At 39.4% G+C, this 23,099-nt stretch overlaps 1 protein-coding gene across 2 annotated transcripts in view; it reads left to right on the plus strand.

Moving 5' to 3' along the window:
- KCNU1 (potassium calcium-activated channel subfamily U member 1) overlaps positions 1 to 15,313 on the plus strand; it is a 113,879-nt gene extending 98,566 nt beyond the window's left edge. For both annotated transcript variants that reach the window (XM_054700878.1, XM_054700879.1), the window contains 5 exons: positions 3,706 to 3,780; positions 6,841 to 6,980; positions 10,930 to 11,106; positions 12,658 to 12,768; positions 14,733 to 15,313. In XM_054700878.1, the coding sequence (XP_054556853.1) occupies positions 3,706 to 3,780; positions 6,841 to 6,980; positions 10,930 to 11,106; positions 12,658 to 12,768; positions 14,733 to 15,110 (881 nt within the window). In that variant the 3' untranslated portion in view covers positions 15,111 to 15,313. The remainder of the gene's footprint in view (positions 1 to 3,705; positions 3,781 to 6,840; positions 6,981 to 10,929; positions 11,107 to 12,657; positions 12,769 to 14,732) is intronic.
- The last annotated feature ends 7,786 nt before the right edge of the window (positions 15,314 to 23,099 follow it).

Consider the following 23,099-nt stretch of genomic DNA (forward strand, 5'->3'; position numbering starts at 1 on the left):
AAAAATTGTGAAATTTTACCAATAGGTAGGACACATCTTCCATGCTGAGCACCACAATAAGACCAGTTGATAAGATAGCATTCCTGTTCCTCCTTTAAGACAGTGATTCTCAACTGGGGAAAGTTTGCCCCCCCCAGAGATCATCTGACAATGTCTGAAGAAGGTTTAGGTTGTCACAACTTGGGAGAGGGATGCTATTGGCATAGGGTGGCAGTGGTCAGAGATGCCCCTGAAAATCCTACAATGCATAGGATAGCCCCAAATGACAAAAATATTTCTTTGGAACTCAAAATGTGAATTGGGCCAGTACTGAGAAATCTTACCCTAGCAAATCTGGTGAGCCTTTGTGGGATCTGGGAACTTTCTCACACCTTCACAGGTGTGACTTTCTCACACCTTATTTTTTACTGAAAGTACAGATGAAGTTCACCTACAACCATCAAGGCTAATGCAGACAGTGAGTCATTAAGGCACATTGGGGGTGAGGGGAAAGCAAGAACTTTCCAGGGGATCAGTAAGATCCTGGACATCTCCATGGTAAGCCTCAGATTTTTCAGTGATGCTCTAATTATTGCCCTGTCACGTCACACAGAGAACAGGTTGGCAAACCTAGGTACTGAACTAAATAATCTGTGGCATAATCTAAACATATAATGGTAATTAAGTCTGACAACTTAATATGCTACTGAAATTTAAATGTACAGTAGTAATCTGCAATTAAGCAATCTTTTGTAATGGCACCCTGCCAGCCTGGAAGATTTCAGGTATAATACTGTGTACTATTAGGTAGCAAAAATATTGACATTAGTATAATGTACCCAGGCTATGATCTGACACATATTCAAATTAACCATTGCTCCACAAGAAGAGATGGAGTTAAGGCAGAAATTCAGCCGCTGTTCTTGAGCTGGTGTCAGAAGCAGATAAGCAAGCACTATCTGCAGTCAATGTGGATGTGTCTGTCACCAGTGAGCACAATTGACTCTCAAGTTAGGATATTCCAAGTGCTTTTTGAGAGAGACTGGAATCAGGCTGTGGGGTTCAAATGAGGATTTCCCCTTTAAGGGAAATGGATGTCACTAGTTTAGTGAAAATGCCAGCCAAACCTTGTGTTTGTTAATAGGCTGCAATGGAGGTACACTGTAAAGTGTGTAGTCATTGAACTTGGTGCTTATCCTTCATTTGCAAGCCACTTAATCTTGGGCAAGGTATAGACACTCTGTGTCACTTTTCTCATCTTCAAAGGTGATGAAGCTACATTTAATTCACAGATTTGATGTGACGGTTGTATAATTCATATCACCATATAGTTTCTACTACACACAGCAGCCACAGAGAACTTTTAGAAATAATTCTCCAATAATGTCATCTCCCTTCTTTAAGCCCTATAATGGTGATATAGATGACAAATATAGGAAAACCCTGTAGGTTTTTTTCAGACAGATAGAAAGTTTGAATTTTCTCCTACTCTCTATTGACTCTCCTCTGCTTTACATTCCCATTCCTATTCCCTCTGCTTGGCCAGCTTGTTCTTACCCCACTCTCCAGATCCTGTCTAGAGTTATCTCCCTACCTCAATAAACCCAAAGTTTGGATTTTTGGGTTTTTTCAACAGTACCCATTACTATATGAAAATATATTGAAATTGCAACATATGATATATAACTGGGGCAAGAAGTGTTCAGGGCATTAGTATGGAGCAGATACTCTATAGATATTTCTAGAAGGAATGAAGGAAGGAAAAGTACAGAAAGCAGATAAAGCATTTGCTCCGTTCTGGGAAGTAGAATCTTAGTTCCCCCAAGTCCTCCTGTATTCTGGAAACCCTAAGATGTTTTTATTAATTTTTTTAAGAAAAATAGTTTAAGGTATTCATGGGCCATCATGAATAAGTTTTGCCAATCAGCTAGGATATCTGATCTCTAGCTATGGCTATAAGCCTTCCTCTTAAGTAGCTGTGGAAAAAAATTACTCTCTTGACTTCCATTTCCTCATGTGAAGCTAAAGGGTTTTACCAAATTCCTGAGATCACTGCCAGTTCTAACTACAAACTAAATAGGTTGGACTCTTCGTGGGAAGCTTGAAATTTTATCCTGTATTCATCTTGAAGCTGGACTCAGAATTTTAGTGATTTTCAGAAATATATTCAGTTCAACTTTGCATTAACAAGAAGTAGTTCTTTTACTGAGTATTTCTTGGAGAGATGGAGCTGTTAAATATTGCAGTACATAACATTCCCTCTGAACAAAAATCTCCCTTTGGATTTGGATTTTCCCCCTAACCCTATTCAGGGGCAGGTTCACCATAGCCCTCCCTGTCTCTTTCTCAGCCTGTCTTCCTCACCCCTCTCATCTCCATTTACTCCAAATCTCACCCTCCCCTCCCCTACTACTTGTCTAGCTCAGTACAAAGCAGTGGGCCATTTTAATTACCAGTAGAATTTTAACTTTCACATTATTTCCCACCATCACATAACATTCTCAGAAAAGTTCCAGAAAGGTAATCAACAGTTGTAAAAGCATAACTCCCAATGAGATCACTCTGTGTGTGTGTGTGTGTGTGTGTGTGTGTATGTGTAAACAGGACCATAGCTTCCCATTACTCTCTTCTTTTTTTGCATTCTTCAGTTTAACTTGGAGATTAAAAATCTGGCGCTATGCTTGTTGTCAACACACTTCATAGTTTACCACGTGATAAAACTGTGTTTCAAACTAGTGCTATGAGTTGAGACTCACAAAGGTAAATGAAATGTCTCATCTCCTAAGGCAGGAAGGAAATCTGTCTCAACATAACACTAAGGTCACAGGCCCCTTTTAACCTTCTCCCCTTGGTCTTTAAGGACTCCTGAGGCATTCTGGGTTGAGGCAGGCCACCCAGAGACCAGAGGCAGTCAGTTCTGCTGAAGAAAAAAGATGACACGAGCAGAGGCTCAACCCAGGAGGATCTCAGAAATGCAGACATCCCCAGGAGCCAGAGCACAACTTCACTGTCTCCAGAAGGGCTCCTGGAACTGCACCCAATATTGGTTTAATTTCCCAAAAGTTCTGCTGGTAAATGGATGTGCTTTAAGACACTACCTGCCTGGGCCTCCCTGGTGGTGCAGCAGTTGAGTGCTGGGTTGCAAAGCTGCCCGCAGCCTCTGCAGTGCCGGTTCGATCCCTGGCTGCCGGGTGAGAGTCCCACATGGCGCGCAGACCTCTCCTGCCGCCCGCTGCTCCCCTCAGACTGTACTTCGTCAGTCTGCCTGTTCTGTTCTCCTCTCTGGTGCTGATGAATTCTCTCCCCCTCTTGCGCTTCTGACTATACCCAGTGCTTGTATAAATAAATAAATAAATCTTAAAAAAAAAAAAAAGACACTACCTGCCTGAGCCACTATCCAGCACCGCCACTCCATGGAGGGTAATCATTTATTTAGGATGTTGATAAGCAACACAACATTTGGAATTGGAATTTTTGAAGCACTATTTACAGACATACACACACACACACACGCACACACACACCTCGTCTCAAAAGGAGATGCTAAGGAGGCCAAAATTAATTTTTTTCTGGACATAAATACAGACTTGGAATTTGGGTATGAGTGTATAACTTTGCTAAGATAAGGAGCCAAGTAACAAGATGTGCTTCTACATCCTTGTCAAGTTTTGCAAGCTAAGTGGTTTATATTTGTCAATCTCTTTTCTTTGTTTTTTGTATCCACAGAGGGGTTTTCACACTCCTTCAATGCAGCAAATGAGAAATTAAAATACCGGAGAATCCCCATCATCACTGAACTGAGTAAGATGTTTTAAGGACAAGTTATGGGAGAAACCTTTATGGTCTATAACTGATGCCCCAAAGTTCATTTTAGAATCCACAGTCAGAGAAGCAAGGAGCCAAGATGGGGCCTGGAGAGCATTAAGTTCTTGACAGGATGTTATACCAAGCTTTTCCCAACTGGTGACATCATTCGGCAAAGCCTGATACATCTATGCATGGGGTGTAGAAATACCATCTGCCTTCGTGCTTCTGGTTACCTGAAGGGAGACCTGCAGCTGCTCAGTCTTGTTCAAACTGGCTCTCCCCTAGGTGGGGTCATAGGCTTAGAGTACTAGAAAGGATCTCAACTCTTCTGCCCATCTTTATGTCAGGCACTTTCCTCTCCTGGAGAGATGGCAGACAGAAGCAAGTGAGGCACCTAGAATGCAAACTCTAAAGAAGTGCTCACTCTTGGGGTCCTTGCATTTTGTGTCCCAGGTTGGCCCCTTCATCCTGGCTCTGTGGTGCCCTTCTAAGTGGATATTCTCCATCCATAAAGAACAGAATGAGCTGTTCTCTCTCACCAGCACCTCAAGAAAAAATGCACATGTATGAACAATTCCTAAGCATGAGGAACTCTGGAAGCAGAAAGAAGGGTAGGGAATGCAGGCCAGATGCCTCTGTGTATTTGAAGGTGTGCTTGTGAGGTGTTGGGGGACACACTGGGATTTAATACCAGTAATACCTGATGAGGAAAGGGGGAAGCACCCAAGAGTGAGACAATGTTGCTAACACAGATTGGACCAACTCAAATATGACTGCCAATGCTAGTCCCCTGTGGGTGAGTTGACTTAATTCCTTAGGAGCAAAATTCTTGGTGGGCTTTGATTTAGAGTATCGAAGCTGAGTGAGACTTACAACAAACTAGATGAACTGGCCTCTTCATCCTAAAAGCAAGAAGGCACAGAGCGGAATCAGCAGGGGACACCAGTGGTGATTTGGGAGTGACAGCAGAGGAGGAGGAAATGATTCTGATCACCCTGGATCCTAGGGTAGAAACTCTTCAAATTCAGCTTTGAAAACCTCAGAGTCCTTGATCCTGACTGCTTCCTGCCAGCTTATCTATAACCACCTTGAATTACCTCTCAGGCTTCCTTCTGGGGGATGTCATAGTCGTGGGCCTATGTAGATATGGCAGTGGGTGATTTGGCCACTGTCATACTTGTCTCAGTCAGATGATTCTCTAAGTCTCTGCTGCTCCATGTGTAGTCCATAAATCAGCAGCATCTGGGGACTTTTTGGACATTTAGAATCTCAGGTCTCATCGACCCAGGGAACTAGAATCTGCAGTGGAACAATATCCCTGGAGGAACCACAGGTTCATTAAATTTTGAGAGTTTTTAATTTATATAAAATTTATATTTTATTTTCATTTTTTTACCCTTTGAACCTTTCTAACTGAAGAGGTATCTATACACTGTGTTCATTAATGATGGTAATGTAAATTGAGTGGTTGGAGGGGTCATGCAGCTTTTCGGTGGTGGGAGTGCATCTGGTCACTCCCCAGGGACTTCCAGCCTTGTTCCACTAAATACTTTCTGGTCCCAGGTGGCCCTTATCAAATTAGCCTAACAAATAACCTGCCAGCTCACTCAGCTTTTTATTCTTTGGCAGATTGGAAAGGGTCACAAAGACACAAAAGCTGCAGGTCTGACTGTCAGCACTTTAGAGCAGAATGCACAGTGGCCTATGGGCAAATGGCTAGGAAAGCTAAGGCCACCGGCTTAGGATGGCACAGTGAGATTTAGATGAGCACTTCTAGGATGTGTGTGTGTGTATTGAGGGCTGGCCGTGCAAGAGAATGAATGTATGTGTACATGAGAAATGAGGGCTCATATTAGCTATGCCTTGCTCATCTTTTATAAAAATGTGTCATTCTTGGAAGTACATGATTCACTAAAACCACCAATATGCCACTTTCCCCAGACTTACAATGGAATAATCAAAAGAATTATGGACTAATCCAGAAATATATTCTGAGCCGTATGTCCAGGAGATTTGATGTGCTCTGTTATATGACTGTCAAACTGTGAGGGGTCTAAGACCTTACACCACTTGCAAACAAAAATATTGTCTATACAAACATTCTTGAAGCCATAATTTTGGAACAAGGACAGTCAGTGCCTTTGTCCTCACCCCCAACCATGATGAACTGCATTACCTCAGATGTTGCCTAGCAAGGTGCTGGGGTGCAGGGGCTTCAGAATAAGCAGTGTAACAAGACCCTCCGATGACTTATATGCACACTGAATTTTGGGAGGTGCTGCTTTAATTCATTGAGGGCCCGCATAAGAGGAACCCAAGTAAATACCAACTCATCTATGGCATAGCATTATGAAAAGAGACTATAAGTGGGGTAGTACTACATTCCTACTTTTGCCTGGTCTCCTGTAAAATTATCGAGAATGCCCCTTTTACTTCTAAAAGTGTCCTGGTTTGAAAAATAGATTATATAAGGGTGAAATCAGGACATATCCCTGAAAACCTTAAATCTGAGTTATAAGTTTTTTGTTTTTTTTTTTTTAAAGATTTTATTTATTTATACAAGCACTGGGGTACAGGTCAGAGGCACAGGAGAGTGAGAGAATTCACCACAGACAGAGCAGGGAGCAGAATAGGCAGAAGGACCGAAGTACACTGCTGAGGGGAGCAACAGATGAGGCAGGAGAGGTCTGCCACTCTATGTGGTACTCTCCCTGGCCAGCCCAGAATCGAACCGGCACTGCAGAGGCTGCAGACAGCTTCACAGCGCTGCGCTCAACCTGCTGCACCACCGGGGAGGCCCAAACCTTAAATCTGAGATCCAAAGATACCCCCTTGATGATGACAGTGCCTCCATGTGTACAAGGCTTTAGGGGAAGAAGATATTTGGAAATTAAAAAAAAAATGTAGAAAAGCAGGGAGCAGATCCCTCACTGACCCCAAAGAAGGCATGGAATCCTTTGAACAACAGGCCACTCTTGGCCTGCCTCATATAGCTGTTCCTCTATCCTTCAGCTTGTCTGCCTGCCTTTTCTTTTTATCTCTTTTGCCTTGCAGAGAATCCTTCCAACATCCACTTTATTGAACAACTTGGTGGAATAGAAGGAACCTTCACCGGGACCAGCCTGCATCTCAGCACTTCCTTTTCCCAAGGCTCTGTCTTCTCTGGCAACTTCTTGGATTCCCTTCTGGCAACGGTAAGTACAGATAAGCAGGGGAAGCCCCCAAGACTAAGCCCTTTGCAGAGGGGAGACCAGATGGGTTAAGGCTTGGGTCAATGATGATAACATTTCACAATTGTAACTTTTCTTTGATGAACCCAAAATGCTTGTTCACATACAGTATTTTACCTTTTCTCACCACTACCTGGCAAAGGATGCAAAATTTTCACACTTTCAAGATTAAAAAGCTGAGGCCCTTAGATCTGGATCATTTGACAATAGGAGGAATGAAAATATAAGTGTCAGAGGGTCCACCTCTGTTTTGAGTGCACCTGGATAGACCAGATCCTTTGGTGTTCAAGCTTAGGAGGTACTGCTTTTTCTTCTCTCCAAGATTCCCCCAACATCTTATGTAAAATCAGCCATTAAAGGAGGGTGCTGAGGGACAAAGCACTACCTTTGGTAGTGCAAATTTTGTTCCAAGCCAAATCCAGTCTTCCTCCTTCTTATCCTCCCCTCTTGGAGTGCCTATTTGACTACATGGTTGTTCTTTGCTTACCAGCATCTCTACAGCTGCTGAACAGATCCTTTCTATCTATTACAGGATTTCCATAGGTGGAATTAATTCATTGTATGAGCACCTATTGGCCATCTGCTGTGTGTAGGGTTTTTATTCTAGGTGCTGAGAACAAGCAGGGATGAAATAGTTAAAAGCCTCTGTTCTTGGAGGAGCCTGAAGGAGACTGATACAGACACGACACATAGGCAGTTCCACAAATATAAGGGCCAAGATGATATGAGACAGAAATGAAGGGGTTTGAGGATGGGTCGCAAGTTTTGATAACTTGGCCAGGGAAGGCAGCACCAAAAAGGTGGCATAAGAGACAAGTTCATGAATTGCTGAGAAGACAGGCAGGAAGGGGAGACCAGGACGCGTCTACCCCCTTCCCTCAGTGAGAATGACTCTGTGTTCTCCCATGAGATTTCATATAAAGGAAGATTCCCGTCATTACGATGACTTTGGAAACCACTCCATAGAAGTTAGAATATACGGCCAACAGAGAGGCCTCAAATAAAAGAATCAGAATCCTGTTCTCTATTCCAAACCAGGTTTCCAGATTCCCAACAGGAGTCTGGCAGGGGAGACAGGAGTCAGCCATTCCGCCCCAACTTGTGTGTCCCATGTGGCCCATCATTGCCTCCCCAAGAACGTCTTCCAGGCTTGGTTTTTCCACTCTGCTGCCCAGATTAATGCACCGAGAGCTGTTTCCTGTGGCTGCACAGTCAGAGGTTATAATTTGAATCAAAATATTTCTTTCCCCCATCCATGCCCACACTCCACAGAAGGGGAAGACTAGAAACAGATGCATTCAGAACAGACTCGCTTTGTGGGGGCGGGGGGCTGACAACTCAGCAGTTTCTGAAACAGGATGAGATCACCAATCTTGACTTCCACGTTTGGGAACCCATGTTTCTGACCTCACCCATATTTAAAGGTACCTTTCTGTCTCACGGGCACTCAGAAGATGTGGTTCTTCTCTACTGTTTGCTCCAAGTCTCTCACAAGAAACCCAGAGTACAATGAGCGTGCAGGTCCCCGGGATAAAACTAAGCCGAGATAATGTACACTCAACTTGTCACTGCTTGGAACTACTAAAGTTTTGTTTTTGATTCTCATGCAATTTTTTGCATGATCTTCCCTGATATACCTGTGATTTTTTTTTCAAAATTAAATAATAGGTTTTGCCTCCCTATCTCCTGACACAGTTGACAGCAGCTTCAAGTATCCTCTGCTAGTCTCCTGTCAACTGCTGCCTCAGTTGGAGACACATGTCTATAAAGTATAAATCAGATTCAATTTTAATTCCCTGGTCAGTTCATTGCCTTAAAAATTAAAATATGGAGAGGCCCTCACCCACATATGGGATTCCCATGTGGCTTTACAACAATAGAACTTCAGAAACTGGACGTGAGCTCAGGGAGCATGTGCCTTTACTTATAAGGAACATGAGGCCCAGAGGAGTGATGTGACTTTCTCGAGGTCCTTCAGCTGACTACGTGCCGCTCACCGGTCACACATCATCATTCTCAATTAGAAGTATTTGTAAAGGATATTCCATCTTAAGACCTTTTGAGATTCTCAGAATAAAATGCAGCAAGTGGTTAGGATGTTAATATCTTTCTTATTAAGTAATATTTCAGGTTGTGAGGGAGACACCAGAATTGCCCTTTAACTTCTCAAACCCATAATTCTGATCCAGTAGATTTAACTTCTCCTGCCCATAATTCTGATCCAGTAGATCTGGGATCCCAGGAATCTGTTCCCATGACAATCACTCCAGGTGATTCATACCCTTGAGACCCAGTGTTGGAGAGAACAGCATTTCATAATGTGTGCTGTGTATCTCACTTAATCTTGCCAACAATGCTCAAAGGTGGGTCATAGTATGTCAGTTTTAAAGATTGTAAGACTGCCAAAAAGAACACTTGTACTGTCCAGAGGTATTAAGTTAGGAGCTAACAGTTCAAAATTCACTCAGGTGGGTTCAAACAATCAACATAAAATACAGAAAAATGAAATAAGAGTAAAAGCCAGTGGCCATGGATCACAAAGAAAGGGACACTCATTCTGATGAGAAGGCCAACATGGAGTCCGTCAAGTTGAGGACAGACCAACCAGATATGCAAAGGCATAGAGGACAAGTAAAATTGGACAGCTGCAGATGAGTGTGCCCCCGTTCTCGGAGGGAATGAACTTGGAAAGGGAGTTGTGCAAGTCAGGAGTGCTTTGCATGCCAGGAGCTAGATTTCAACATAGAGGAATGGCACTAATGGTACCAGCAGGTGGATGGCAGGACCCAATTTGTGTTTCTAAAGCATCAATCTGGGAGCATGTTGAGCAATGAATTGCAAATGAGAACTACAATGGGACAGGAAGCCCAGTGAAGGGCTCTTTATCATCATCCAGGTTCAGAAGATGAGTCCTGAATGTAGGACTAGAGAAAGTAAATGGCAAAATTTCTAAAACAGTTACAATTGAAGTCACTGCTATTATTTACAATAAAAACAAACTCACTGATTTCATAGCAGTGATGCATAAACATATAAATTCTCATTTCTACCTAAGAAAATTCTAATTTCATACTTACATTACACTTTTATTCCATGGAGACTAAATTAGTAAGAAGAAAGGTAATATATTTAGAACATTGTATATTCAATAGATTTGCGAAAACCTAATATTGATACATTACAATGCTAGTTACAAGCAAGTTAATGCCTAGTCTACACTGGATGGATGTGCTAGGAATGTTTGGGAAAGAGTTGAAAAAAATGGCTGGATATACTCAGACTCAAGTCAATTTCAGACGAAGAAGTTGGCTCACATGGCGTCCTCTGACTTTGTTTTTATGCCAATGATTCTAAAATTCTACCAATTTATTCAGTCCCTACAATACAGGATAAAAGTTATGGGAGGCCTAAACAATAATGAGACCTAAGTCAGAAACTGCCCTGACGGAGGTCACAGTCACAGAGAGCATGCGTAGATACACAGAAGATGGAGGGTACAAGTATGGATGGTAACCACAGTCACTCTCCGACATCCTCCAAGGAAAAAGTTGTTTAAATGCATGTCTTTAAATACATGTTAATGATGATTAGGGTATCTGTGCTCTGACATGCTCTTGTCATTTGGGACAAGGGGACTGTCCTGGTGTCAGTATTGTTACCTGTTTTCTTCTGTTGCTACATTGTAAGCCCCCAAGGAGTAGGGATCTGGGAGGTGTTGCTTTCTCTGCACTTCGCATAACTCAGAACCCTGCCCAAATTGCCAGACTGTAAATGATTTTAAAAATGATGTCACAAGACACTGCTCTGTACCATCAAACCCATTTCAAGCGTCAATGTCCATGGAGGATCTCAGTCTCCACTGCGTACATACTGGCTCTTCTGACATTGCACATTACTTATCCTTGCTTTTCAGGCCTTCTACAATTACCATGTCCTGGAATTTCTTCAGATGCTGGTGACAGGAGGGATAAGCTCTCATCTAGAACAACACTTGGATAAGAACAGCAGCAGCACCACACTGCTGTCTGGGAGAATGCGGTGCAAGCTGGGGCTCCTGCCCTTACACCAGACCATCTTGTCCGACGTTCAAGTGAGTGTCCTTGTATCATATCAGAGGGTCCCCCTTCCTGATCTCTCTGAATTTCTGAAAAAAGTCCAGGCTATTTGGGTTGTTAGAAAGCTGAAAGCACAGAAATAATAACAAAAAAATTAATACAACCTTATACACACAAGAGTATTTCACAATTTACAGTATATTTTCCTCATTTATTTTCATAACAACTTTGAGAAGTAGAGTTGTTATTATCTCCATATTCCAGATAATAAAATGCAAGTTTATAGAAGCATCAGAGAGGACCAAAAACTTTGTACCTTGAAATAGTTATTAGTAATAATTGGAACAGCTAATATTTGCTGAGCATTTTCCCTGCACATCTCTACTTTGATTTTTCCAATTAATCTGCCCAAGGATTTATGTCATTATTAATGACATTGAACAGACCATGAAGCTGAGGCCCAGGGAAACAAGTCCTTCTCTGAGACCACACCATCTGCCAATAGCAAAGAAGGGTCCTTCTAAGACAGTCTCTGCCCACCCTTCCTGTGCCTGAACTGCTAACGAAATATGATCAGATCACCTAAAGTCAGGCAGAAAGTTACTGTGTTTGGGCCTGAGATTCTGATTGGACCTAGCCAATGGAAAATGCTTGTTTTTTCTTAGCCTATGGCACCAATTATCAGCAGATTATAGCAAGGGAAAAGATAGCCATTCTTGTAATTCCAGTGGGACATCTGGGCATTCGGGACCAAAGCAGAGTCAAGCCTGAAAAGGAATAATCTATTTATGAGTGCTGTGCCACATGCTTACTATACCTGCCTTTTCCCAGTCCTGTAGCCCTAGATTCCTCACCTGTGTGACTCGTGATGGATTATAAGCCGAAGAAATCTGCCACTGGCAATATCCTGTTGGCATCAGAGATAACTGTAGACAAGTCAGCACTCCTTCCTTTCTCCAGTTTTGTCTTGTTCTTGTTTTGTTCCTAATCCTGAAGAATCAGAGAACAGAATAAATTGTTCTCTGTTGACTTTACTGACTCCATTTTTGTTGCTTTTGACCCTGTTGTCTACTTGTAGAGCCCAGGTTGGTTCTAGTCCAAGAGAAAGGTCAAGAGAATTGCTTGGGACTGCAGTCTGTTGTGGAATGGGATAAAAAGTGATTACTCTCTGGAGGTCAATTAACATATAACTTTTTATATGCCTTGAAAACTGAGTTTGTTAGCCTGTTGCTTACTGTTGATTCCTAATGGTTACTGAAATAACAATAGTAATAAAAACAAGTATAACAACATGCCCTACCACACCCACAAGAGGCTTTTGAAAGACCAGTGACAAAAACAATCACCAGTTTAACAAAACATTAAATCTTGAAATCAAAATCAAAAACATTGGGATTAGATGAACAAAACAAAACACAAACCTACTATCCAAACCACTTGATGCTACCACCATAAAGATAATAGGAAATGGCCTTCAGGTCTTCCAAACTTCTATTACACAGAAAGACAAATGATATTCCAATAAGTACTTGTGTATTTGCTTGGTTAAAATACCATCACTTAATGTTTTTCTCTTCTCTCCCCAGCCAAGAGTAACCTTTGGGCAATTGTTCTGCGGCTCATTGGATGATTTTGGAATCTTGTGCATTGGCCTATACCGCATGATGGATAAAGAGGAGGCAAATCCAGAACACAAAAGGGAAGTATGCTGCCCTGGAAGGTGCTGACCCCTACACAAGCATAAGAGCCAAAACTACTTACTTCAATGTGAAATAAAAGTCCAGAGCTCAAAATTCATGGTTTCAAAGAAGGGTATGGAAGTAGATCATGATGCAGGAATAGGAAGAATGGGTTTAACAACATGAATGAATACTGATGATTAGAATCCAATTAATATCAGCCATGGAAGGAGAATGGCAACTTTCTCCCCAGAAAATTGAAATATGGACCCCTCCTCTATATATGTGTATCTTTGTAGAGCTAAAAATGTCACTGTCCATGTGGAAAAACGTAATTGTTTTCTGCTGAACTCATTTGCAAAACATTTATTGAGTGCCTTGTTCCTAGCTTCTGTGTTTTGTACCTATGAGTGATATGAGTGAAAGAAATTTATCTGGATGTTGGAACTATAATCACAGGGTAACTGTAAACAGGTAAGATGATGGTGGCACTATAGTTTGAAAGAGAAAGTGTCTCAAGTGACATGGGCCTCAGTGAATGTGGAAGCCTGGAGATGAGGTGGATGAATCAAGAGGAGGGTTGATATGGCTGGAGAGCATTATCTCAGATGGTGCAGGAGAAGTCATGTTCTGAAGCAGCATTGAGAAGCATGATTTTCTCTCATCTCCTCTCTCTCTCTCTCTCTTTCTCTCTCTGAACATCATCACTTTCCACCAATAACAATGAAAAACCTGAAGCATATGGCAATTGGGAGAATGTACAGCCCATACTTGAGAGAACCTCAGGGGAGGAAATGAGCTTTCTCTTTTAGAGGGAGTATGTGATTATAGTAGATCTTGCTTAGAAAATTGTAGAGCATACAGGAGACTCAGTGGAAAGATAAAAGCGGGTCTTCTTCTCAGGGAAAGAAGACCAATGGTGTATTAAGGTAGGTGTTTAGGAAAGAAGAGGTGATAATTTGGGGCAACAATGAAGAAATACAAGATAAAAATCATGAAAGATTATCCTGCCTCAGTATTATCACATGATCACTGGTGTAGTAATTAATTAAACTCACATTTATTGGGGATTTGCTCTGTGCCTGATACTGTGCTAAGACGTCCTTCTCCCCACAGTCTTTCCATACAGGTCCAAGCTCTGGCTGATCCTTAAGATCCTTAAGACTTACATTCACTATTTACTTACCAGCCAATGTTTCCAATAGAATTCTAATTTCTTTTTCTTTATTAGCCACACTACTTTTTGTGTGAAATTTGGTGGCATAAGCATTAGGGCATCCTAAGCCAAGATGGAAATAATGGGAATGCAAGTAATCTGGTTTAATACAGTTGACTAAGTGCTTAGCGTGGTACCAACCAAACTCACTAGTGCAGTGGTTATTAAAAATCAGAGACACCTGAGATCAAAAAGACCATTAGAGGGCCTCCCCTGATGGTGTAGGCGGTTGAGCACAGTGCTGTGAAGCTGTCCTCACAGTGTCTGCAGTGCCAGTTCTATCCCAGCCAGCCAGCAAGCATCCCACATGGGGCGACAGACCTCTCCTGTCGCGCCCGCTGCTCCCCTCAGCAGTGTATTTCATCAGTCTGCCTGTTCTGTTCCCTGTTCTGTCTCTGGTGAATCCTCTCACCCCCCTGAGCATCTGGCCTGTACCCCAGTTCTTGTATAAATAAATAAATAAATCTTTAAAAAAATTAAGGCCATTAGAGACCATTCATTATAAACCATATCCTACCCTCCCATTAAAATGAGAAAAGCAAGTTTAGAGAAGATGCTGTGGCGGAGGCCAAAGATGGTAGGTTTCAGAGACAGGATGAAAATCAGTCCCTAGTTCCTTGCCTAGGACCTCTCCTATTGACAATCAGAAACCAATGAATTAAGAAAAACAAACAAAAACATCTCTTTTGCCCCTTAATTTGGTCATTGCCTGTGGCCCCTCTGTCACACTTGCAGAAACTCAGAACTCATCTCTGGATTTTCTTACAGGTTTGTGATTACTCGACCGGACAATGAATTTAAGCTGCTGTCCTCAGATCTGGTGTTTTGTGCTATACCTTTCAACACTTCTTGTTACAAAAAGGAGTCTACCCCATCTCAAAATACATATGAATCAGTAATTATAGTTCCACAGACAGACACACTTGACATAAATCCTCTAGCAACTGATCCAACTGAGACGACAATACAATCATTGAAATTAGAGTCTTCTTCAGAGCCTGGAACTTCCCAGGGTGCCACCAAGCAAGACCAATTGGTTCAGAACGTTAAACTATCTCAGACAGAAATATATGAAAATAGTAAAGAAAGGGAAAAGAAAAACATGAAGGAAACCACAGAGACAGCCCCCACATATTCAAACTAGACCTGTTGGGAGTCTCACACGCTATCTTGCTCCTTGTAAGGCATTTCCAGAGATGGTGACTTCAAATTAGAAAACTAAAAATTGAAGCCTGGCATTTCCATTCCCATTGCTTAGTGGTTGATCAGCAAACCACACTGTTTGGGACGAGACAAAAGTCTGATCTAGCCCCACTGGATTTGATGTGTTGAATAAAGAAATATATGGTAAGTACCCTTTGTCAGGCAAGTTCATTTCTCGGTGTCCCTTGAACACAAAACACCTTTGTTCGAGCTGCATTAAAGAAGTCCTTCCCTACTTGCTCTAGTTCCTCTAGTCAGAGAGTGAAGATAATCAAGATAAAAGTGGAAAGGACGTGGACACAGGAAATTGGAAACAAGTTCAGATATCTAGAACCTCACATTATTTATCCTCAAACAGGCAAATGGTAAACTTATTTCTTCTTTTCTTTGATCATATTTTTTCTTTCTTCATTTCTTTCTACAGAAGATAAGAAAGAGTAGGTGGGGAGATGCTGGGTTTGAACAGGAACCCAATTTCTGTAAAACTAAGGTTGATGCCTGGTAAATACCTGGCACAGGAAGGATTATTAGAGTATGCTGGGATGGGGAGCCTGGGTGATGACTCTGACATTGAAATATATAACCTTCTAGATTCTCTAATTCAACCACATCATCACATAAAAATATAAAGCATTTCCCCAAATTTCCAAAGGTACTAGCCTATTGCTTTATAAAACTTATCTCCAATTAAGTCATTTCACCTTGGCATTAGTTTAACACAATAAAAGTTCAGCACACAGGAAGTATTTACTCACAGTCAATGTTCTTATAATGATGAACTTTGTGAGCAAATCCTTCTTGTGTTAAAGATAGAACATAAGTAGAAGGAAAGAGGAAAGAAAATAAACTTTCTCATAAACGATTTCACACAATATGACATTTTTACCATCTGTTTTTATATTATTACTACCAATTTACAAGGGAAAAACTTTGTCACCTATAAGGTTCAAAGATACAAGAAAGGATGCCCAGTTAATTTGAATTTCCGACTAAGGACAGGTACATTTTTAGTATGACTGCATCCAAATTACTGCACTTAGCTAGTAAGTGATCAACATTTAAAACTGGTTTGTTTGATTCCAACACTTAGAGACATTATGCCTCCAGGCACACAAAGGAAATAAAACAAAAAGAGAAAATATTTTCATAAATATTATGTCTTTATCAATAAAATGTTTAAGCTTTGATTGTAAAGAAATCAATTCTGTGGGAAAAAAGCAACAAAGGAAAGTTGTCAGAGATCAAAGAAATATTTTTTTTAACTTACCTAAATTCTCTTCACCTGCCTTATCCTTTTTCTCCAACACTTTCCCATACATGGAAAAATATATTTTCCCTGCAATCTAAATATGTAGGTGGCATGATAGGTACACCAAAGCTTTAAATGGCTTACTCTGAATCGCAAATCCCAATTTTGAATGTAAAGTATGCGGTGGCCCCAGCATTAACCACTCCATTCCAGCTATCAATGACAACAGAGCAAGTGCCTCTGAGTGGGGTACTGCTGCAGGGGAGGAGGCAGGTGAATGGCCTGGGAATAATCACCAGAAAATGCCCCCTGAAATACAGTATCATTCCTTGTCGCTCCTCCCCACTCCCCAGACCATTTGATATACATAGCCAGCTTACTAGAAACCAAATATTCCTGAGAAGCTAAGTATAGTTTAGCCATGTGGATATTAAAAATCCACAGATGTATTGCTGAAAAAGCTGTTTAGCACCTCAATATTAGTTTCTGGAATAAAAGCTTATTCCAAAAATGACCTCATTTCCATCATAATATTTTAGGGAAACAGGACAACAGATATATGGCTAAAGAAAATTTTGAGGTATATGCAACTCTAGTCAAGTTATGAGCATTCATATTGCCAATCTTTTTTTTTTAAATAATAGATTTTATTTTTATATTCCCCATACAATTGCAACCCCCCCGTTTTGATCCCAATCCCTCCCCTCCCACCCCCCACCCCCCAAAAAGTGTCTCTGGTTCATAGTTTTTGTTGATTTTGATTTTCACTTTCTTATAGTTATTCATTTTCCTGGTCCCTTATTTAAGTTTTCTAGATTCCTGCTATGAGTGAGACCATCCGGTATTTTTCTTTTTCTTTCTGGCTTATTTCGCTGAGCATGATCCCTTCCAGCGCCATCCATGTTGCTGCACATTGCATGTGTTTATCTTTTTTGAATGCTGAGTAATATTCCATGGTATATATGTACCACACCTTCTTGATCCAGTCATCTATTTTTGGGCATTTGGGCTGTTTCCAAAGCTTAGCTATTGTAAACAGTGCTGCTATAAACACAGGGGTGCAGGTGTTCTTTGGAATTGATGTTTCTGTGTCCCTTGGGTAAATACCTAGGAGTGGAATTGCTGGATCATATGGAAGCTCTATGTTTAGTAGGTCCAGAAATTTCCACACAGCTCTCCATAGTGGTTGGACGAGTTTGCACTCCCACCAGCAGTGCAAGAGAGTTCCTTTTTCTCCACACCCTCGCCAACATTTGTTGTTGCTAGTTTTTTTAATATGTGCCATTCTCACTGGTGTGAGATGGTATCTCATGGTAGTTTTGATTTGCATTTCCCTGATGACAAGTGATGTTGAACATTTTTTCATATGCCTGTTGGCCATTTGCATTTCCTCTTCAGAGAAGTTTCTTTTTAGCTCTTCTGCCCATTTTTTGACTGGATTATTTTCTTTGTTTTTGTTGAGTCTCATCAGCTCTTTGTAGATTTTTGTGATCAGTCCTTTATCATTAGTGTTGTGTGCAAAAATGTTCTCCCAGTTAGTGGGGTTTCTCTTTGTTTTTGTTATTGTCTCTTTTGCTGTAGAATGAAGCTTGACCACTACCTCACACCATACACAAAAATCAACTCAAAATGGATTAAAGAACTAGACATAAGACCTGGAACCATAAAATACATAGAAGGAAATATAGGTGAAACACTACGTAATATTCACATCAAAGACATCTTTATAGGCACATCACCCAAAGCAGTGATAGTGAAGGCAAAGATAAACAGCTGGGACTACATCAAATTAAAGAGCTTCTGCATATTGCCAATCTTGACAGATAAAATGGACGGAGTACCCCTACTCTCATAGGCCAAGAATTCCATAATTCCATAACTCCAAAGAATCCTTTACTTACAGATGTCAACATTTTAATACATGTAACCAAACTACATCCTTTGGCAGTATGGTGGGTATTTAATTCATAGCAATCATTCTGTCATTTATTATAGGAAAATGGATATGAAGTCAAGAGAAAACATGCAAGAAACGATATTTTATTAAAAAGATGTGTGCAAGTAGATTAGGATTTTTCCTTAGTTTTTGAGTCTTTTGAAAACTGAGTGAAAGCTATAGCCTTCCTCACCTGAAAAATAAATATATATGTATTTCTCAAAAAATTCATCATAAACGTGGGAGGGAGGTCATTGATCACCATATACTCTATCCATCAGTCTTCCAAATCCCTGAAATAACCCTTTATAACTAGTGGAGTGGTCATCAGAAAGAATATAGGGCAAGGAAGTCAGGAGACCTGAATACTTGTTTTTAATATCTCATTACATATTTGTGGGCTTGAGCAAGTTCTTAAAATCTTTCTCAGCTAATCCCCCACCTACTTTGTAAAAGCAGTTAAACTAGAAGATTTTGAATATGACTTCCACCTTCACCGAGCATGTATTTATTCACTACCTACTTTGTATCAGGCACTGTGCTAGATGCTGAGGTATGAGCAATTAACAAGACAAAATTGCTTTCCATACAGTGTATACACTCTATTTGGAGGAGGTAGGGAAAAAATAGAACACATAAATGAAAAAGATAATTACAGACTGTGTCAAATTCTGTGAAGGAAATAAACATGTTGACATAATAAAGAATGTGCTGGTCAGGGGCCGTTGAAGAGCAGAAAGGATCCAATGGGGAAAGATTTAGGAAGGGAACTTGGCATGTTCAAGAGAAAAATAAGCCTGTGTGGACAGCGTGGAGCCAGCAAGTTAGAGGAAGAGTTTCGTGAAATGACACTAGAGTAATAGAAAGAACCTGATTAAGAAATATTCTATAAAACATGAGAAATAAATTTGATTTTATTCTAAGTGCAATGAGAAACTCTTACAATTTTAAATAATAGAATGATGTGTTGTAATTTACATTTTAAAAGACTACTCTGGTACTTATGGTTTCAGCAGTATAACTAATTATATTCAAATGGATTTTATTCCTGCTACAAACATTCAGAAATTCTAGGTAAATTATAATTTTAAATATATATGTACGTATATATATATATATATATACATACATATATATGTATGGAGAGAGAGAGGGAGAGTGAGAGACAGAGTGCAGTTTTTTAAATAAATTGGAACTTCTAATGAAAAGCAAAATGGAGGTCATTGTCCAGAGGAGGAGGGAGGGGGGACACTCATGTAGAACTGTTTAGTCAGTGGCTGGAATTATAACACCTTGTGGAACCAGGGGATGTCGATGAGAACTGAGACCCAATTTAACCATCACCTGGGAAGGGCCAGCCCATCTGTGTCAGAAGCAATAAACAGACTCCTCTTATAGCCCAAGAAGGAACAAGAAAATTTATCTTTGCTTAGGGATCTGGATGTAAAAAACACCAATCATGAGAATTTAAAGCCCCAAGCTCATATCATGTGCAGATGGAATATCCAAATTTATACCCTATGTGTCAGGAATTTAAAACTGAGAATGTAATGGGGAAAAAGTCTGATTCCATACCAGTAACACCCTTGAGGTAACTGGTAGAAATTAATAATACTTTACAGCAACAAATTTCACAACTTGGGGCAAACACCCACTGGGGGAGGGTGAAAGGATAGGGGAAAAAATTCATAACTTTTAAAAAGCTGACCATAAGCCTTAGTAGAAATTTATAAATGAAATGCGGACATTATTTTCATAAGGTAGAGTCATCAGACAAATCAAATAAGATGGTTATCATGACCCTAGTCTTTGAATACTAGAACAATCTGAAAAAAGACAAAAAAAAATTTAGCTATTTTTAAAATGATGGAAAATGTTAAAGAAAAACTGATTGGAAGTTATAATAAGATAAGAGAATATAAGATACTGTGAAAAGATGAGTAGGCAGTTGAAAAATCAAAATTTCCAGAAACAGTTGAGTAAATTAAAAAACAACACATGCATTAAGCAATAAATTAGCTAATGCTAATTCTGAAGAATTTACTTAAAATATAAAAAGTGGAGAGCGAAACAATTAGAAAAATATGAAAGATTAAGAGATCTGGAAGAATGAACAGTTCAATCTACAAATAACTCGATGTCCAGATGAGGAGAAATAAAGATGCAGAAATAAATGTTAAAATGTTTAGAACTGATAAAATATGAGAGGTGAGTGAGTCATGAACAGGAAACTTCAATAAATCTTAAAGTAAATCCACATGCAACCATATTCATACATAGAAAAGTAGATTTCCTACAAAGAGATTATCAACTGAGGAATGGAGAAAAAAAATGAAACATCAAAATGCTGAAAAGAACACCACAGAAGATGCAAACTTTCTACTGTACTATTTGTACTGTACAAACTTGTACTGTGATATTTAAACTACCATTCAAAAGGGAAAGGCAAAAATAGAAATAGTTTTAGATGAGAAAGACTGAGATCATTATGCTTAGAGAACTTTATTGAAGAAACTAGTAAAGGATATACTTCTTCTGTAAGAAGATAATGAACCCCAAACAATGAAGAAATGCATATGAAGGAATGATTAGAAAACAATTGGAAATTACTAAAGTAAATATAAACAGATATCAGTTGTAATAACTGTAATAATTGTAATAACTATAGTAATAATATTAGGTGGGTTAAGAATAATTTGGAAGTAACATATTAGAAATAATAAGGGACAAGAAAGAGATATGATTAAAATTATTGTAAGAGTATAGTATTGTTCAGGAGGAGCACAGAGATGATTATTAACTTTAGTATTTGTTAAATCTATTAGCATGTGGAATTTGGGGGAGAATAAACCCAAAAGAAAATATGAAAAATACATTGAGAGAAAACAATATTAGACAAATGGAATTAAAAAATGTTGACTCAATTTTTGGGAAGGCAATATTTTTTATAAAAGCAAACTTACAGAATATAAGAATATATTCTATTTATAGTATATATGTTTCTATGTAGAGAAAAAAATATATATGAAGGGTAGAAATAAATGTAAATACATAAGATATTTAACAATTATAAATGGATCAATCATGTAAAAGAGGTAAAAGGTAAAAAAGGTAAAAAGGTAAAAAAGGTAAAAAGGTAAAAAAAATCAGGTAAAAGAGATATTTTCAGATTAGCTTTTATATGTTATATGTTGTTTATACCACAAAATATATGTTGTTTATACCACAAAATAAAATGATTCAGAGAATATGAAACTGACAGAAAATAAAGAGGAATACTAGAAAAATATGGACCAAAAGATGCGGTACTACTAGTATCAGACAAGTACATCTTAAAGCAAAAAGTCATTTTCATTCCATAATACTAACCTTCAACTAGCAAACAATTTAACAATTTTAAACTTTATGCACATAACTGGGCCTTAAAGGTATAAAACTAAAACTGACAAAATTACAAAAAGTATTGAGAAATCCACAAAGAGATAAATTTTAACACAGCTTTTTTAGAAAATAACAAAATAAACAAGAATAAATAGTATTGACATCAAATAATATGCATTACATAGTGGCTTGATTTGATCTAAGGGAGAGTATATGTAGAATATCTAGTAGTAGTGACTCTACTTATAATATTTAGATATATATATATATATATGTATACTCTCACTCTAATAAGTAGCTAATGGACATGCTTTTCACACATGCTTTATTTTTTAATTTCTCATGAAATCACCAACAAAGCCACTCTCTATGAATCAAAGATATGCTATAAAACTGGAGAGCTGTGTGGAGATTTCTTAAAGTACTAAACATAGAGCTTCCACATGATCCAACAATTCCACTCCTAGGTATTTTTTTTTTTAATAATAAATTTTATTTTTATATTCCCCATACAATTGTAGACCCCCCATTCTGACCCCAATCCCTCCCCTCCCGCCCCCGCCCCCCTAAAAGTGTCTCTGGTTCGTAGTTTTTGTTGATTTTGATTTTCACTTTCTTATAGTTATTCATTTTCCTGGTCCCTTATTTAAGTTTTCTAGATTCCTGCTATGAGTGAGACCATCTGGTATTTTTCTTTTTCTTTTTGGCTTATTTCGCTGAGCATGATCCCTTCCAGCGCCATCCATGTTGCTGCAAATTGCATGTGTTTATCTTTTTTGAATGCTGAGTAATATTCCATGGTATATATGTACCACATCTTCTTGATCCAGTCATCTATTTTTGGGCATTTGGGTTGTTTCCAAAGCTTAGCTATTGTAAACAGTGCTGCTATAAACATAGGGGTGCAGGTGTTCTTTGGAATTGATGTTTCTGTGTCCTTTGGGTAAATACCTAGTAGTGGAATTGCTGGATCATATGGAAGCTCTATGTTTAGTAGGTCCAGAAATCTCCACACAGCTCTCCACAGTGGTTGGACCAGTTTGCACTCCCACCAACAGTGCAGAAGAGTTCCTTTTTCTCCACACCCTCGCCAACATTTGTTGTTGCTAGTTTTTTTAATATGTGCCATTCTCACTGGTGTAAGATGGTATCTCATGGTAGTTTTGATTTGCATTTCCCTGATGAAAAGTGATGTTGAACATTTTTTCATATGCCTGTTGGCCATTTGCATTTCCTCTTCAGAGAAGTTTCTTTTTAGCTCTGCTGCCCATTTTTTGACTGGATTATTTTCTTTGTTGTTGTTGAGTCTCATCAGCTCTTTGCAGATTTTTGTGATCAGTCCTTTATCATTAGTGTTGTGTGCA

This window comes from Talpa occidentalis, unplaced genomic scaffold (assembly GCF_014898055.3).
Source record: "Talpa occidentalis isolate TD23 unplaced genomic scaffold, MPIMG_talOcc4v2.1 talOcc4.4, whole genome shotgun sequence".
Lineage (NCBI taxonomy): Eukaryota > Metazoa > Chordata > Mammalia > Eulipotyphla > Talpidae > Talpa > Talpa occidentalis.